Source organism: Canis lupus, chromosome 29 (assembly GCF_003254725.2).
Source record: "Canis lupus dingo isolate Sandy chromosome 29, ASM325472v2, whole genome shotgun sequence".
In the NCBI taxonomy this organism is placed as follows: Eukaryota; Metazoa; Chordata; class Mammalia; order Carnivora; family Canidae; genus Canis; species Canis lupus.
This window is the reverse complement of record NC_064271.1, coordinates 37,425,457-37,442,500: the sequence shown is the minus strand read 5'-3', so window position 1 is coordinate 37,442,500 and position 17,044 is coordinate 37,425,457. Positions and strand designations below refer to the sequence as shown.

General features: G+C 41.3%; 1 protein-coding gene across 1 annotated transcript in view; it reads left to right on the top strand.

The window, feature by feature from the left end:
• Nucleotides 1–17,044, top strand: part of RUNX1T1 (RUNX1 partner transcriptional co-repressor 1) — a 134,581-nt gene that overhangs the window by 85,055 nt on the left and 32,482 nt on the right. Inside the window, 2 exon segments of the mRNA XM_025433700.3 lie at nucleotides 1,627–1,808; nucleotides 13,589–13,839. Coding sequence (XP_025289485.1) covers nucleotides 1,627–1,808; nucleotides 13,589–13,839 — 433 coding nt within the window.

The window sequence follows — 17,044 nt, the reverse complement described above, 5'->3', positions numbered from 1 at the left end:
GCTGACTGCAAAGGTTTATTTTTAGCATTGTTCTATGGAGGAAGTTCTCTCCATTGTTCTTTCCATTGTTACAATGTGTGGTATGTGCTTATCTTTAGCAAATACCCTAGTCTTTTATACCTTGTGCGGCATATGTTGCCTTAGTATTATTACGAGATAGTTTGTTGAGTAATACTCCGAAAATGGATTTGAGGTGCAAGTCCAACTCTGGTGCCTATTTCCGATACTCCACAGGGTTTGTTTGTTTTTTTAAAGGCTCATGGGGCCCAAAAATTGAGGTAACTGAGAACCCTCTGTGTTCAGAAAGACTTTTCTACTCCATGGGTTAATAAGTGCACATGGTACCTGGTTCCTACCACCAAAATCTTTGTGTTGTAAAGAGATTTATGTTCTTGATCTCCCCTTGACTTTGGAGAGTTATGAGCAAGTACTGTTTGCCCTCCTATACTATCCATTCTATTCCCTTCACCCCCAAAAGGTAAAAAAAGAAAAAAAAGAAAAAAAAAAGGAAAAGTAACAACACCCTAGATTTATAATGTCAGCGTGAGTTTACTTTTCAGGGTAAAATTCTAAGATTTGCATCTTAATGCTTTACCATGTGTGAAATCATCTCCTTCCCTTTTTATTGCATTTGAGATTGCCAGAAGTATCCATCAACAACCATGTTCTGAGCATCCTTTTCAGAGTGCTAGGTCGGGTGTGCAGTGAGAGTGATGGGTACACAGGATTTCTTCTCATGTTAGAATACATGCGTTCTTGGGACACCTGGGTGGCTCAGTGGTTGAACGTCTGCCTTTGGCCCAGAGCATGATTCCAGGATCCGGGATCGAGTCCCACATCAGGCTCCTTGCCTGCTTCTCCCTTCAGCCTATGCCTCTGCCTCTCTCTCTCACTGTGTCTCTCATGAATAAATAAAAATCTTTAAATTTTTTTTTAAAAGAATACATGCATTCTTTAGAATAAGGATAGATACTAAGAAGGCAGATTACCTTTGTAGACCAGTAGTATTTGCTGCTTGGTACATGAATTCCAGCTGGGATATCTGACCCAACTCAGGCCATTGCTTAAATGTCGTATAAATCTGATGATTATTAAAAACCATCTATATGTTTATCTCTGCATTTCTTCCTTTGAGATTAGTAGTTGGCTAAGGCTATTTCATGGGATTAACCTGTTTTACCTGGGTAAGTGGCCAGATAGTTTTGAACGTGTTAGGGAGCTCACCTTGCGTTGAATTGCAATGCGTATGTATTTCTCATACCCTCCCTCTTCCTTGGGGCCCGTGGTCGTTACTCACGGGTAGAGCTCGAATCTGATACCCTGCGGAGTTTAGAATCCCTGTTCCGTTCCAGGATGAAGGGACTTTAAAAAAAATAAATAAGCACCAGTCCCATGGTTGTCAAGGGGCACGAAGGCAGGATGGATGGGTAAGGTGGCTTACATCTCACCCCCAGGGTAGCCCACCCCTGAGAACTGTGCCTGGGACTCAGACTTCTTGCGTGCACTTGGTGGCATGCTCATTGAGCTGGCTTGTGTGTTCCACCACTGTTTGAGCAGTGGACTCCATCCCCTGGGTCCAAGGAGCCTCGGGTCGGTTGCCCTCTCATTCCTGTCCTGCCCCCACAGGCCAACCTGCCCCTGCTGCAGCGCGAGCTCCTCCACTGCGCAAGGCTGGCCAAACAGAACCCTGCCCAGTACCTCGCCCAGCATGAACAGCTGCTTCTGGATGCCAGCACCACCTCACCTGTTGACTCCTCAGAGCTGCTTCTCGATGTGAACGAAAACGGGAAGAGGCGAACTCCAGACAGGTGAGAGGGGGGAGGGCCTGGGACTAATGGGGGCCTTTTCCTCCCCTGCTGTGAAGACCCGTGTCACGTCCCGTGTGAGCTGCTGGGCCAGGGACACCTCTTGCAGAGGAGCAGTAGCCAGAGTCTGCACGCCCGCGCCGGCCTGGGGCGTTACAGAGGGAGGACTCTGGCCTGTGCCAGTTTGGCTTCTGTGCAGGTCCAGCTTTGCCACCTTTAATGGGAAAGGTGATGAATAATCTTCAGACGGGCCGAGGGCCACTGATGGGTCTTGGGCACACAGCCCAGATTAAAATTCTCATTTGTTATATGATTCGACCCAACCACATATTTTACCCTTCCCGTGTTAGGAGATTTGCCGTTCCAGGTTTTCTCAGAGCATGTTGGTTTTGAAGTCCGGCCTTTAGGTGTTGCTCAATAAACACAGTGCAGTAGCTCTTTAAGTGGGGTCCGTACGAGTTAAGAGAAAACTTCTGGGAAGCTAGATGGGCTAAGTGAAGGTGAGCATTAAGTAGTAGGATTAATAGATGGCATTTTTTTGTTGTTGTTGAACAATTTATCAGGCAATATTCATTCCAGCAGGCACCCTGCTGTCAAAACGGAGAATTCTGAGAAATGTAAAATAAAGCCCTTTCTCCATTCAGCCCTACAGAGTAGTTGTAGAATGAGGCGTAGTCGTGAAATTTCCTATTAAAATAGTTCTCTTGAGCACCTCATCGTCACATATACATATTTTCTAATCCAGGACGGTGAAGTCTTTTTGGCAGCGTAGTATCGAATGCATAGTATTGAATAGTATTTGCAAAAGTACGGAACTGGGTTGAAATGAAACCATGTCCAGGAGTGTGTTTGTCACATGCTTTGTTTCTTTTCTCTCCTTATCCGCTCTCTCTGCCTGCACTTCACCAGGCATGAGTGTAACAGCCTCTGAGAGGTTAACATTCTGGCACAGTTATGTTCCAGATTCATAGGAGCTTACAATCCTTGGAGCTACTCAGAGACATCTATCTGTGACCGACTTAGCGCCCCTTAAATGTATTAGCTGCTTGCAAATCAGAATGTTATTAAAAGCCAGCCAGTTTACATACAGTTATTACATAATCCTCTCTTAAGCAGTTTTTATGCTACAGTCTCTAGAAGTTTTCTCCTCTCGACATAGGACCTTTAGGTCATTGAAAATCCTAAAGCAAAAGGTTAAACATTAGTTTACTTCTGACATGCCGTCCACCCACCTCCAAACACGACCCGCCAGCAGAGCTGCTTTCTCGTTTTTCATGAACCGTTTTTTCCTTAGTCATACTTAAGCGTTTAGTACTTAAGCTTTTAAAGGCAACTGCTTAATCCAGGTGTCTGAGTGGCGTGTCCACAGGATGCTGAACACCAAGAAGCAGCCCAAGGATAGATGATTCCCAGCGTGCCTCGCTGTCCGATTCTAACCCCTTTACCCTGCAGGAAATGAGTACCATGTGCACGTAGGGAGATGTTGCGGGCTCTCTTTCTCAAGGATAATATAAACGAATTAGAGAGAGACTGGATGGACAGTTGGGAAGAAAACAGTTGTTTGGGGGAAGGCTAGGATCCCAAGGAAAGCTTTAGATAGCTGTGATAAAAGTAAAGATAATCCTATAGGCAAAATTGGAAGTGGAAGCGACCTGTTCTAGAAGCCCCAACTGCTAAGTAACAGACCAAGCCGTGTCATTCCTTTCTCTGTATCCCCAGCCGTTTCTCCACTGCTTTTCTTTCCCAGTGTTTTACACTTGAAGGTGTTGTGCACGCACACTTCGCTAGGACGGTGCTGAAGTGAGCCTTGAGCCCTGTGCTGACACTGATATGGAAATTTCCCATGAATTCCGCAGATAATCAGCATTTTTGTTCTGGTGGTCTGTCGCTGCGTGTGCATAGATGTTTGCATTTGATCGTGTACAACTTTCTTAAAAGAGCCTCCAGTCTTATTCCCCCTTCGGTTGTTCAGAGGCAGTTGCTGGCGTCCAGAATTCACACAGTTTGCTCTTTGGCTGGAACATTCTTTTTCAAGTGGAACCCTGAAGTGTGTGTTTTAATGGAAGGATGGCAAATGGATTTCCTTAGAGTTGGGAGGACGGGTAATGAGAATATGTTGTGTAAATACATTTGTATCTTGTGGGAATATGATCAGAGCCAAGAAAATATGGGTCTCTACAGTATTTTTTTGCATATATTTTCTGCATCTTGTTTGCATATGCATTTTCCTCTTCTCTGGTTATTTATCTGTATATCCAGATCTACTATATGAAATTTTATAGAGTATGGAGCTGTCTGACAGCAGAGCTTTTTTTGTTTTACTGAATGTTTTGTTGGTGCATATGGTCTGACATGGATGAGCAGCCACGGTGAGATTTTGGAGTCTATTAAACTGGCTCATTAAAAAGATCAATCTGTTTCTGTAATAACACTGGGAACCATCAGTCACTGAAAGAGGGAAAAACTGACACCTGAGGAGAAAACACATTTTGGTAATTTGTTCATGACATGTCACGAACAAAAGAGCGCTCTATATTTTGTTTACAACGTTGGGGGCTTAAATTCTGTGACGATTGCAGATTTAATCTACTAAACAGTCATCATGTGTTTCGGGGATGGGTTTTGGCGAATTTAAGTTTCTTCTCATCCTTAAATACGATTGCCACTGGTTATGTTTCTTCTTCTTTTTTTTTTTTTTTTAAAGCATTATTGTTATTTACAGAAAAATGAATACTCTGGGGAAATCTATGAAATCATTTTTTTTTTCTTGTGAAACAGTGAAATTTATTTCTACTTTCTTTTTAAAATATCTCCAGGATGAGTTTCTGAACAACTCTACTAAATTTGTAGGTCTGTGGGAGAATATTGTAGAACCCAATTTAAAAAAAGACAATTTTCATTTTGAAATTATGCTATTTTTTAATCTAAAATGCTAATGAAAGTAAATAGAAAATTCTGATTTCTACTTTTTGTTAATATTTTAAGAGTCGGTTGGTTAGAGTAGACCTTTATTTTGTCATCCTGTGTTGGGAGAAGCTGACAACGGGGTTAGGAGCCTTCCTGCCACTGATTAAATGAAGTGACCGCTTTCAAAGATAAGACTAGAAGTGAAGAGCGCTCTTTAAAACTTCTCGCCATGATAGTCATGAAGACCCACTTTCACATGGAGGGAGGAGGGGAAAGGCAACTAGACAAGGCTGCATTCTTTTGAGACTACAGAATGCATAAAAATTATTAAGGTGAAAAAGCTTGTGTTAATCATCACTGCTGTCTTTGCTCCCAGCTTTGATCCTGCAGCCTTTTGTTATGGTTCATTTTTAACATTGTGTTTGTATCTGTTAATGCTGATTTTCTGACTCAGAACATCTTTCTTGTTTAAGAAATCAAACTGAATGGGCTTTGGGTTTGTATGGGTAATCCTGTTTCTCCCTCCACCCCTTACTATTTCAAATGATCAATGTTAAATATGAATCCTTTTATTCCATATATCAGCATTTTAATATAACTGTGCTTCAAATTGTTCTCAGCTTAACACATCTAGACCTTATTATGTGGGCCTCGTAGTTGCATTAATATGTATTTTTCCTCCTCCCTCAATAATTAAGTATTATTTTCTAAAAAGACTGGTTTGACCTTTAGAATTATATAGTTCATCAGCTGGGAGGGATCTTATGGATCTACCAAGCCAACCCTTTCTCTTTACATTGAAGGGAACAAAGGCCCAAAGAACTTGCTTAAAGTCACGAAGCTTCTTAAGGGCAAAACCAGCATATTTACATATCTGAAATCTTGCAGTAGCACAAAGTATGTTTTAATGTGCAGTTTAAATAAGGAAAGCTCAACTAGGTATTGGGGCTTTCTTTCCCCTTACTTTCCCTCATTTATTTCTGCTGTGTAATTGCTCAAGTGGGTAAATGCAATAGTATAATATTCTGGGGGCTTATAAATCTTTTGAATGACAGAGGATCCAGAGTCAGCCAGGTTTTCTGGCTTAGTAAGTAAGTTAAGAAATGCTGAAGGTTGGAGGGTCAGAAGGCAGTCATTTTGAACCTGTGTTGGCTGAAAACATAAGATGTGTCACCGTGGTGCACACCAGCCTGCTGGGCCCACTTTTCCTTTCCTGTAAAATAAATGAGGTTTCAGTATTTTTGTCTTTCTACAAGAAAAGGTTAGGTACACTTTACAAGGACTTGTAGGATTAATTGGCTGTGCTGATCAGAATTAAATTTGTATTGTCTCCTGCAATCAGTTTTGTGACAAAGGAGAGGGAATTTATGTTATATTCGTGCATTCTTGTTTTGTGTTGCATCTTTGATGCAGTCTTCAGTCGCATGAAGTGAGTAATCATTCCCATAGGTTTTTATTTGTTTGTTTTTTTTGTTTTTGTTTTTTTTTTTTTTTTTTTATATATACTCAGATCCATGGTGAAGTCTTCTAGTGAAATAGCATTAAGTTGCAGTTACATGGTAAGAGGGCTGGCATGGTCGTAGAGCACATTTTGGTCTCTCTACACCAACTTCAACAGGAACTTGCCAAACCTTGTTTCTTGCTACTCTCCTAGGGTCTAGGGTCAGAATACTCTTCCTGCCTTAGTCTTTCCTCTGACTGAGGGTTTCTGCTCTGTTCCTTGATTCTCAGGTGTCATTATTCTAGTCATACTTTACAGGTTAGCTCAGGCAGTGTCTCCTATTTGAATGAAGGCTTCCCAATCAAAAACAGTAAAAATGGTTACTATTTTATTATTTATTTTATTTATTTTTATTTAAAAATGGTTATTTATTTTATTTGAGCACTGAAGATGTGCCAAGCCTCATGCTAGGTAACGGACGTATTAATAACACAGCGTAGTCTAACTCCCACCCCCCAATCAGTGGGGCATACGTTCCAAGACCTAAAACCTCAGATACTACCAAACACTATATATACTATTTTTTTTCTATATGTATATACCTATGGTAAAGTTTAACTTAATAATTAGGCATCATGTTATTAACCATGATAATAAAGTAGAATAGTTATGACAGTGTTCTGCAATGAAAGCTAGGTGGTCTCCCTCAAAATATCTTCTTGTACTGTACTCACGCTTCTTGTTGATGATGTGGGGTGAAAAAATGCCTCTGATGAAAGAGGTGACGTGAATGACATGGGCATTGTTATGTCGCGTGAGGCTACTCTTGGCCTTCAGACCATACGTTCGAAGGAAGATCCTCTGCTTCTGGACTGTGGTTGACCACAGGGAACTGGAACTGTGAAAAGTGAAACCACACTACAGGATATATAGCACCTTATTTTCTACTAGTTCTGCCGTACAGAGGCAGGCTGGATAATGTGTCTGAGGTCACATGGCTTCCAAAGAGGCACTGATGGGATTCTGACCCTGAGTTCTCCGACTTGAGCACCCACAATCTTATAACTATGATTCTTGCATCACCAGCCGCCGAACGCCCCACCTTGGAAACAAAGTGATCTGATTACACTATTAAATACCAAATATTTGCTAGGTTCTTTATGTGGATTTTTTCAGATAACGCTCTTAGTAGCTCAAAGGGGGTCATCCTCATTTTGCGGATGAAAACATGAAGCCGCATAGAGGTTAAGCTTCCTAAGTTCATACGACCAGCAGTTAGCAGGGCCAAAACTTGATGCCAACTCCACAGCCCCTGTTCTTTTCAGTGCGCATTGTGGACTGATCTTTACTCCTTTGGATGTCCCAATCCACTTCTGTACTGTTTCTCTGCTACCTGCCAAGTTCAGGTCCTGCGTGAATGTATGGAAACCTTATACCTCTAATTAAATTGTGCTTATGATGAAGGTTTCTTGCCCCTACACTTCCAAAAAGAATTTAAGTCTAGTACTAAATGATAATCTTATGGTGAGGGTTTCAGGAGATCATAGATTGTGTCTTGGTCAACTTTGTATTCCCCATAAAGCATAGGATGGTGCATTATAGATACTGTGGGTGTGTCTGAACCAGAACAGACTACCACACACATGTGCACACACACACAACACACAGAAGAGTGCCGGCAACACTACTTGGACAAATTAAAGTTAGGCGCGATGCAGTCATGGTCAGTAGTGTACCAAACTCGCTCTCTCTCAAGAGTCTCCCTTGCTTGCTTTCTTGATTACTCTGTTGCGTTCTGCTGTTGTAAAAGATGGATCTCACCAACACCCACGACAGTGAAAATAGCCATGAGTAGCCCAGGAACGAAATGCCTAGATGGGCTCACGGACCAGAAAAAACTGGAGCCTTCCAACTGGAACTTATAGATAACGGATTAGAAAAAGAAAGCGCATTACAGGTAGGTGGCAGGAGCAGGAGAAATCGAGTCCCTTGCAATGGCCAGAAATGAGGAATGGCACGGGGACTGCCAGTAACAAGTTGAGCAGGTGGCAAAGCTTCAGGAGACACGGGAGAGGAGACTCAGATGGCTCTGTGAACCTGCATATGGTCATTCTTGAAGGTCCAGGTGGTGTAGCTCCATGTCTGGAGTGGCGAACACCCACCTGCATCTCATTCGCTCCTGAAGGTGTTAGCATGCTGCTCAGGAAGCTCTCTCCGGGGTGCTGCTGTAGCCACGGAGAGATAGAAGGCATGTCCTTCCCTAGGGCCCAGCAGTGACGGGTCAGTGTCATTCGGCTCTCTGTTCTTCGCCGTCTCCATATATGCCGCTTCCTCCAGGGAGACGGCAAAACCACTGACAACCACTCTGGTGGGGACCGGGGGGGAGGGTAGGACGTGAAGAATGAGGTTTGAGTCTCATTTTAAGGAGGCCCAGTAATTTGTAATAGATTTTACTTTAGATGCCTTACTCAACACCAATGGGAAGGTGGTATGTAAAATTGTTGTCTAAACTTACCTAGTTCCTGACAATTCCTGAAGAGACCTTTTGCTGATTTGTGTTTTGAAAATATGATGTCAGGAATGATTTTTTAACTCCCTTTTTGATTCACTTAGCCTATGGAAACCTTAAGAAATCACACATGTTAGAAAAGAGAAGGAAGATGCATTTAATACTATGTTATTAAAGTCTTTGGGCTTATTATTTTTTAAAAATTTTAAAAAATATTTATTTATGAGAGTCACAGAGAGAGAGAGGCAGAGAGAAGCAGGCTCCCTGCGGGGAGCCTGATGCAGGACTCCATCCCTGGACGCCGGGATCACACCCTGAGCCCAAGGCAGATGCTCAACTGCTGAGCCACCCAGGCGTCCCTCTTTGGGCTTTTTAAACATAGAACTATAACCTCCTGAGATGTAAATGTAGACTTCTAAAATACACAAATAAATATATGTCTTTTTATTGTGAGAATCTGCTGGCATCTTAGCCCTGGCTCTGGCTGACTCTCTGGTCGATTGGGACAGTGATGTGAACAGAGCGAGATAAGGTGTCCTGGACTGGGCCGAGGGACCTGCGCCAGGGCTGCTTAAGAGGCCCTTGGCAGGACTTGATTTGGAGAAGAAAGTGGTAGCATGACTTCCAAGTTTCTGCTTGGGTGACTAGATAGAAGGTCTACAATTGACAGGTGCAGGAAGTACCAGAGAAAGATGAGGTGAGTCTGCACATATTCTGTTTGAAATACCTGTGATCCCTCAAAAAAGCGAGCACCTAAAGCAGATATTTATTTGTAATGGGAGTAAGATTAGAATTACTAAGTTTCTTTCTTGCCATCCAAAGGCTTATGACACGGTACCAATTTGCCTCTCCCTAAAACAGTCTTTATAGTGATATTTTCCCTGCATTTAAAAAAAAAAAAAAAATAGACCTATTCCAGTCATATAGGGGATTGGTCCTTTCTTTCCATTTATTGTCATGATTTTATAATAACTTTTTTCATTTCCCCTCATTTATTTGAATGTTACACTGTTTTATATAAATAAGGATTATCAGTGCAAACTGATAGTCATGACTTTTGAAACATTTTATGTAGAAGAAAATGTTTAAAAAACATGCATTTTATTTCTACAATAGTTCACAGCCTCTGTTACTGAGGCAGCCTGAGATGGGGTAAAATGTAAATTAGGTTGTATCTTAAGTTTTAATGTTTACTATTTCCCATTCATCCCATTTTACTGGGCAGGAAACTGAGACCAGAGGTTAACCCTCCCCAAAGGTCACACAGCTGAGTCCTGAGTGGTTCTTTATCAATAGGGCCATCAGACTCTTTAGAGGGGAAGTGATTGGAATCTAAATGTTGAAGTAGTTAGGTTATGCTCAGGAAAATTTCTCCTGGTAGGGAGAGAAAATATTCTCAGGCCAATTTAAAAAACAAACAGGAAGATGCCTTCCAGAAATTTCTGAGACATGATAAGACTTGCCACTAAAATTTGAGTTATTTCAAGAGTATGCTAGCATGGGACAATGAAAAGCGATGGGACAGTTTTTCGTTTAGCCCAATGCACTTTGCAAGGGCAGCGTAAAAAGAGCTAATTTGGAATTTGCTCTGGCGCGTGAGGTGTAGATAGTTGTAGGCACTTCTTAGAAGACAAACAGACGAATGAATAGCAACTAAGATGTTTTAGTTCCCTTCCTGAGCATGCATCCTTTGAATCGGGTTGGCCTTACAACCAGACATGGGTGATTTGTGAAAGCACCAGGGAGACCTTCCATGGCTTCGTTTCTATGATCCGTGAATGTTTTAATGCTTTGCTGTTAAAATATAACTACGTTTGTGAGGTGATGAGCTTCACTGTTTCAATAGCTAGCAGAGCGATGGGACCCAGGATAGGACAGCAGGGCCCTGATACAGATGATAGCATAGGCTTGGGACTTAACCCTGCTTCTTAGGTTATTACTGTCCTTGTTTTAGGGCGGGGGGGGGGAACCCTCTTTTTTCATAATAATGGGTCATTGAAGTAATAGCTGATCTGAGGGTGAGGGTGTCCAACCACTTTGAATATAATAAGAATTCTTACAATGTTGTGTGTTGCTGTTATCATTGAACGAGGAAAGACAAAACCAGTACGTTGAGGTGGTTTGACAGCTGGGTCAGAGATGTTTGCAAAATTATAAATGCAAACGGGCTGCTGTATGGTATTTAGAGGATATTTTCTATTTTTGCCCAGAAAAGCGGCTACAAATAATAAATCGTTCAAAGCAAAGAACAAGCAAAGAAGGTCTCTGTTGGCTAACGTGGTTGACTTTGACACAGTTTGGCCAGAGAACCATTAGCCCTGTGTGTCTGAATCATAACCCTGATGTCATAACTATGCCACTTAGATGTAAATATAGGGCAGCCCGGGTGGCTCAGAGGTTTAGCACCGCCTTCAGTTCAGGGCGTAATCCTGGAGACCCGGGATCGAATCCCATGACGGGCTCCCTGCATGGAGCCTGCTTCTCCCTCTGCCTGTGTCTCTGCCTCTCTCTCTCTCTCTCTCTCTCTGTCTCTCATGAATAAATAAATTTTTAAAAAATCTTTAAAAAAAATAGATGTAAATATAGAATAATTGAATTGCAGAGTTTTCAAACTAGGAAGGACCTCAGAAATCATCTAGTCCAGTGGTTTTCAAACTCGATTTTAGCAGCAGACTTTTTTTCCTTTAAAATGAAACCTTAGGTGGGACCCCAACTTTGTAAAACAGATAAGAATGAGGGGGTTCCTCTGGCCCTTGAAATCTTGATTGTTTGGGGGAAGAAAACTCTTCATTGCCTGCAGAATCCCATAAAAGCACCTCAGGTGCGCAGTTTGAAAACCACTGATCTAGTCCAACCCTTTCATTTTACAGATGAGCAAACTGAGGTCCCGAGAGAGGTTAAGTGGCTTGCCCAAGGTCACACAGCTAGTCGTGGAGGAGCCAGGACTAGATCTCAGGTCTCTTGATTCCCAGTCCAGTGCTCTTTCCACTGCACCACCCTGCAGGTGAGGTAGGTGCTGTGTTAGCCTTATGTTCGTAGCTACTACTAGTCTTCAGTATTTTCCGACTGATATTTGCTGGCGATGTGCATTGAACGTTGAAGTGTTTTATTCAGAAATGCATAGGGTAGGAAAGTACAGATTAGAATGTCAAGTTTACTCTGCAGAGATATTGATAGCTGGAATGTTCCCTTTCCCTTTTAAAGTATTTTAGAGCAGTGCACTTAGGGAATGTCTGGGACACGTTGGGCATTTTGGTCTCAATGATCAATGTCTATGGAGCCCCTGTGTTTCAGACACATACTTTGATGGGAGCAGCCTTGACTGCTGACTGCTTCTCTCCCGGGGAACAGACCCAGTGTCGGCCAGCCTCCTGTTGATAGGACAAGTGCATCTTTCTTCAGCCAGTAGCGGGCATGTATTCATTTCACATTAAACTCTACAGAGTGTCTCTTAGTTCCTCTGTGCTTGGGCCTTCTGTCTCCAACTCCTCTACACTTCTCAGGCTCGTGTGTGTAAATTGTCACTGGGGCTCTATCCTAAAGGGACCTACAGGGCAGTTCACAGCAGAACCTTACTGCTCTGATCTCTATATCTCTGTGGTTGGAGAGAGTTTCCATGGCAGATCCCTCTGGTGTGATCACACAGAGAATATCCTAGACGCTAGGAAACCAGGAAAAGTGTCTTGAAAGGCCTCTATGCTATTGTTACCAAGCTAAACTCAAAAAGGCACGTGGAAATCTCCAGCTACTGTGACTTGGTGAAATTCTTGTGGGTAAATTTCCTGGGGAAAGTAAGATATTATCACTGGTCTTGCAAGGAGAACCAAATACAAAGGAAACTGTTGGTGGAGGAGCTGGGATTTCTATCCATGTTGGATGTGATTTGTTCCTATTTTACTGAATATATTGAGTCAGTCTCTAAGAGTAGAGGTGTATCCAGCCCCCAAATATTTCTTTAGCCCGATTTCTGTTTGAGAATCTAGGAGCAGTGATGAGTTATTTGTAGGGCGTATTTGTAGACTGTGTCCTTTCTAAAGGCCAAGTTCAAAGCTCTGTGTATCACCTCGTGAAGTGCAACGAGGGTGTGCCCGTCCTGCCCTGACACCTGATGACAGGTCACATAAGCTCTCTGGACAAGTTCCTCCACGTTAAGGTGGTTCACTTCCCGGTAGCTCTTCCTGCCTGCTGGTGAATTATCTTGGTGACAAAGACAATATCAGAGTCCTAGACGTGGCCTTGCTTTATTGCACTAGTTCAGTGTGATCAATCCTTTCCAACAGAACTTTCTGTGACAATGGACATGTGCTGTATCTGTGCCCCCCCCCCCCAGTACCTGAAATGTGACTCACAAAGAATTGATCTTGAACTTAATTTTAGTTAGCACACATTTAAATTTAACCAGCCGCACGTAGCTATTGTATGGGACGGCATAGCTCTGGATGTTGTCCGACGTGAAAGTCAGACGCCAGGTTGAATAAATGGAATAGGAATCCCTTAAGAATTTATCAGGAGACTGATGCTGTACTGCCTTTGATGAATCTTCACCAAAGACAGTTCAGTTTTAGGATAATGTGTTGGAAATCAAGTAGTCATTTTTTGAATAAATACACTGGCTTATAGAGGGAGATCTCAGGTTCCTCTTACTTGTGACCTAACCCCACACGTGAGCTACGACAGAAAAGATACTTGCCAGTTTGATGAGGAATGAACCCATTTTTCTCATGTGCTCACTCTTGTGATTTCGTAGGCCTCAGCATGGGTTTCAGTGAATTCCCATAGGTCTTCTGGGAAGCTGAGTTTAGAAAGTTTCTGGCCAATAAATAAAGACTCTGTTTATATTGTAAGTTCAAATGTGAGTGTCTGAAGTATGCTGGATTCTGAGTAACATTATGAAACTCTTTTTTTTTTTTTCTCTTCCCCCTTTAGAACCAAAGAAAATGGCTTTGACAGAGAGCCTTTGCACTCAGAACATCCAAGCAAGCGACCATGCACTATTAGCCCAGGCCAGCGGTACAGTCCAAATAACGGCTTATCCTACCAGCCCAATGGCCTGCCTCACCCCACCCCACCTCCACCTCAGCATTACCGTTTGGATGATATGGCCATTGCCCACCACTACAGGGACTCCTATCGACACCCCAGCCACAGGGACCTCAGGGACAGAAACAGACCTATGGGTAAGACTGAAGGGATCTGTTCACCTCTTACAGGGTTGGATGCTTGAAGACTCATTACTTCTCAACTGAACTTGAGGCTCGAAATCTGTGATAGGGGTAAAAATTCTCTTTTATCTTGCCTCCTTTATGAGAACAGTTGGTTAGTATGAGTATGTTCTCTCACAGCTATACTTTTCTCTCATTACTTACAGTCTTTATGACAGCAGGCTACATTTATTTATTTATTTTTTTTGGAAGGGAGCATCTAAATTAATATAAAGTCCTCAACAAATGCAAAGTGCTTTAAAAAAATTTTTTTAAACATTAGAGATTTCATATGCAGCCTGTCTGCCACGAATATTTTTTTAAATGTTAAAATGTTTATTTTCTTTCATTGTACTCTTACTTCAAGTAGTCTTTTCAATTTGATTTTTCTAGCCTTCACGATAACTCCGTATTTGAAAAATGTGAGACTGCATGATGTCTCTGGCTTAAATCAACAGATGTTCTTTGAGGAATGATTTGGTCCTTTTTTCACCGGAAAGTGACAGTGATTAAATTTAGTATTGACAGTTTTGTGTCATAGATCAAAGTAGCAGAGAAAGAATGAGTTTAGGTAAATATGTGTTTCCATTTGCCTGTGTTCATTCCTTCTTTACATAAAACTATTGAAGTGAACCATTTAGGAAACCTTGCCTTCTAAAGAACAAGTGTCTGCCATGAAAAATAAGAGGGAAGACGAACAAGGTAATATTTGATACCCTGAGTTCGGGCGTTGAGGGGATAGCATTAGGGCTCTTTCAATTCTTTATTTTTGGCAAATCGAGCTATTCATAAACTGAGAGCAACAGTCCATCTTTTCTTCTTTTTCCATCTCCTGTGTCCACACTGCTTTCCAGCAGGACTTCTCTCGTCAGCTAATTGCTGATGGACCTTCCTGACTAGTAGGGTTGGTGGGCAGGAGAGTGGAACTAGCAGGGAGTGAAATCCAAGTGGAAAACTAGAACACAGGGCTGAGGACATAGAAGTCTGGGAACCACGGTGAGCTAGTTACCCACTACTTGAATAGCAGGCACAGTGTTGTTAGGCACAGACAGAGAGAACATGAGCAGAAGTTTATGTAAACTTTCTCACTAGGTTGCTAGCCAACAGGGCTGCCATATTTGGGTCTTCTTGCCTTTCTTTCTACATTTAACCCTCCAAATGCTCAGAAAGTAGAAAAGGAGGGTCAGAGCGAGGGGAGGGGCGACTGCCGCCCTTGTGAGATAGTCCAACAGAAGTTCAGCTTTCCCACAACACTCATTGCCACATTTATATAGTGTTTCAGACAAATGGCTAAGCCTATGACTTGTGCTTTCTTAATAGCCAATCCGTCTAATGTTCGCTTAGCAAGAACTCTCAAAAGTGTGAGTATGTCATTTCTCAGTCTGGATGGGTATTTTGATCCCCAAATCAAATGTGGTAACAACCTCCTTCTAAGTAAAGGCCTTGCCATTTATTTATGACTTTAGGCTCCAAAAGCATAATTGCTCATTTTCAAATAGAAGCGGAGTCACCCGGTCATCGTAAGACCCATTCAAGATATCCTACTTTTATAGATGCTAGAAAATGGCCTCTTCGTTAGGCAGCAAATGCTATTTTATAAAATATTAGTTCCAGTGCACTATAAAGTAATCAGCAAGGAAGTAATTAGGCTTATGTGCAATGATTATGTTTTCATCGAGTAATGTAAAATATCCCTTTATGAATTATATCTGTACCCACTGGTTTTATGTGATTTTTTTTCTTCAGACCACGTTCCTTACCTTTTAATTATATTAGCTTATAAAACTAATAGTGCTAATCTCTATAAATATGTGAACTACTTAACCATCCCTAAAGTCTGGCAGAGTTTAGTGTGTGTACGCATAAAATAAAATCTTGATGTATGAGTAACAAATTATGGTGCTACATCAGGCTGCCATTTTGAGAATATAAAAATTGTCATAAAGGTATACTTAGTCTAATATGACTCATAAATGCCTATTATGTAGAGATATACACTCACTAGAATCTTTTAATAAAATACCTTTACCAGCAGTATTAGTTTATAAGTAAACTGAAGCGTTTTAGTCTAGTTAGCTAAAATCTTCTAAACTACAGGAATCAGTTAGGATTCGACATTATTGTCAAATTTGCCCGCAAATGAAAATGTGCTCTTTAATGATTATGAGCTATTTTCCCCTAGTACATCCCTCTGGTATTGTGAATGTAAATGAAAATTGTGTGGTGATGAATATTTAAGCATCTGAAATAGAGAAATTAATAAGTGTAAAATTTTGAGTTGACTTAGTTTTTCCTTTTTCAAGATTTGATTCTATCTAACAAATGACCTTCAGAACTCAGAAGCAGCAAATGATGTATTTTCTCACCAAGTTCTTAGGCTCAAACATGTTTCTAATGTACTTTTTTTTTTCTTTAATGAGATGAAGCTTAGCAGTATTCCACAAATGTTGGAATCTCATTAGTCACAGACATCCTGTGGCTCATTAATATTACTCCAGGTGTTAGAGCTTCTATCATCATTGACTTAGATCTGTTGAATTTTTGAAACTTTTTTTTAAGATGTTATTTATTCATTTATTTATTTATAGCACACTAGTGGGGGCTAGGGGAGGTAGAGGGTCACATAGAGGGAGAGAGAAAGAATCTCAAGCTGACTCCACACTGAGTGTGTGAGTGTGGAGCCTGATGTGTGGAGCTTGATCCCACAACCTTGAGATCATGACCTGAGCTGAAATCAAGAGTCAGGTGCTCAACTGACTGAGCCACCCAGGCACTTTTGAAACTTCTGAGATCTCTAGAGTTCTTGGTCCTTAAAAGCAAATAGTAAGATGCTTCCATTGTGAAAAGTTGATGCCATATTTATATCTTCATCACTCTCTGGTTGTTTTCTGTGATGACTCATTTCATCGGTAGTGTTTTTATTTCCTAAAACACAAGCAACAAATAAGTCAACAAAAATTACATATTTGCAAACATTTCAACTTGAAATAGTCACAACAAACAGAGTAATAACTAAATATTCCTTTCCCCCAATGTCTTTTCTATTATGCAAATTATTAACACATATTTTGCAATTTTACTTTTTTACCAATAGGTGGCATTGACAATTTTAACTTTAAAAATATATCTCGGAACATGTTCTAATTAGGCAAGAATGATGTGAAGCGATTTGTGTTTTTAT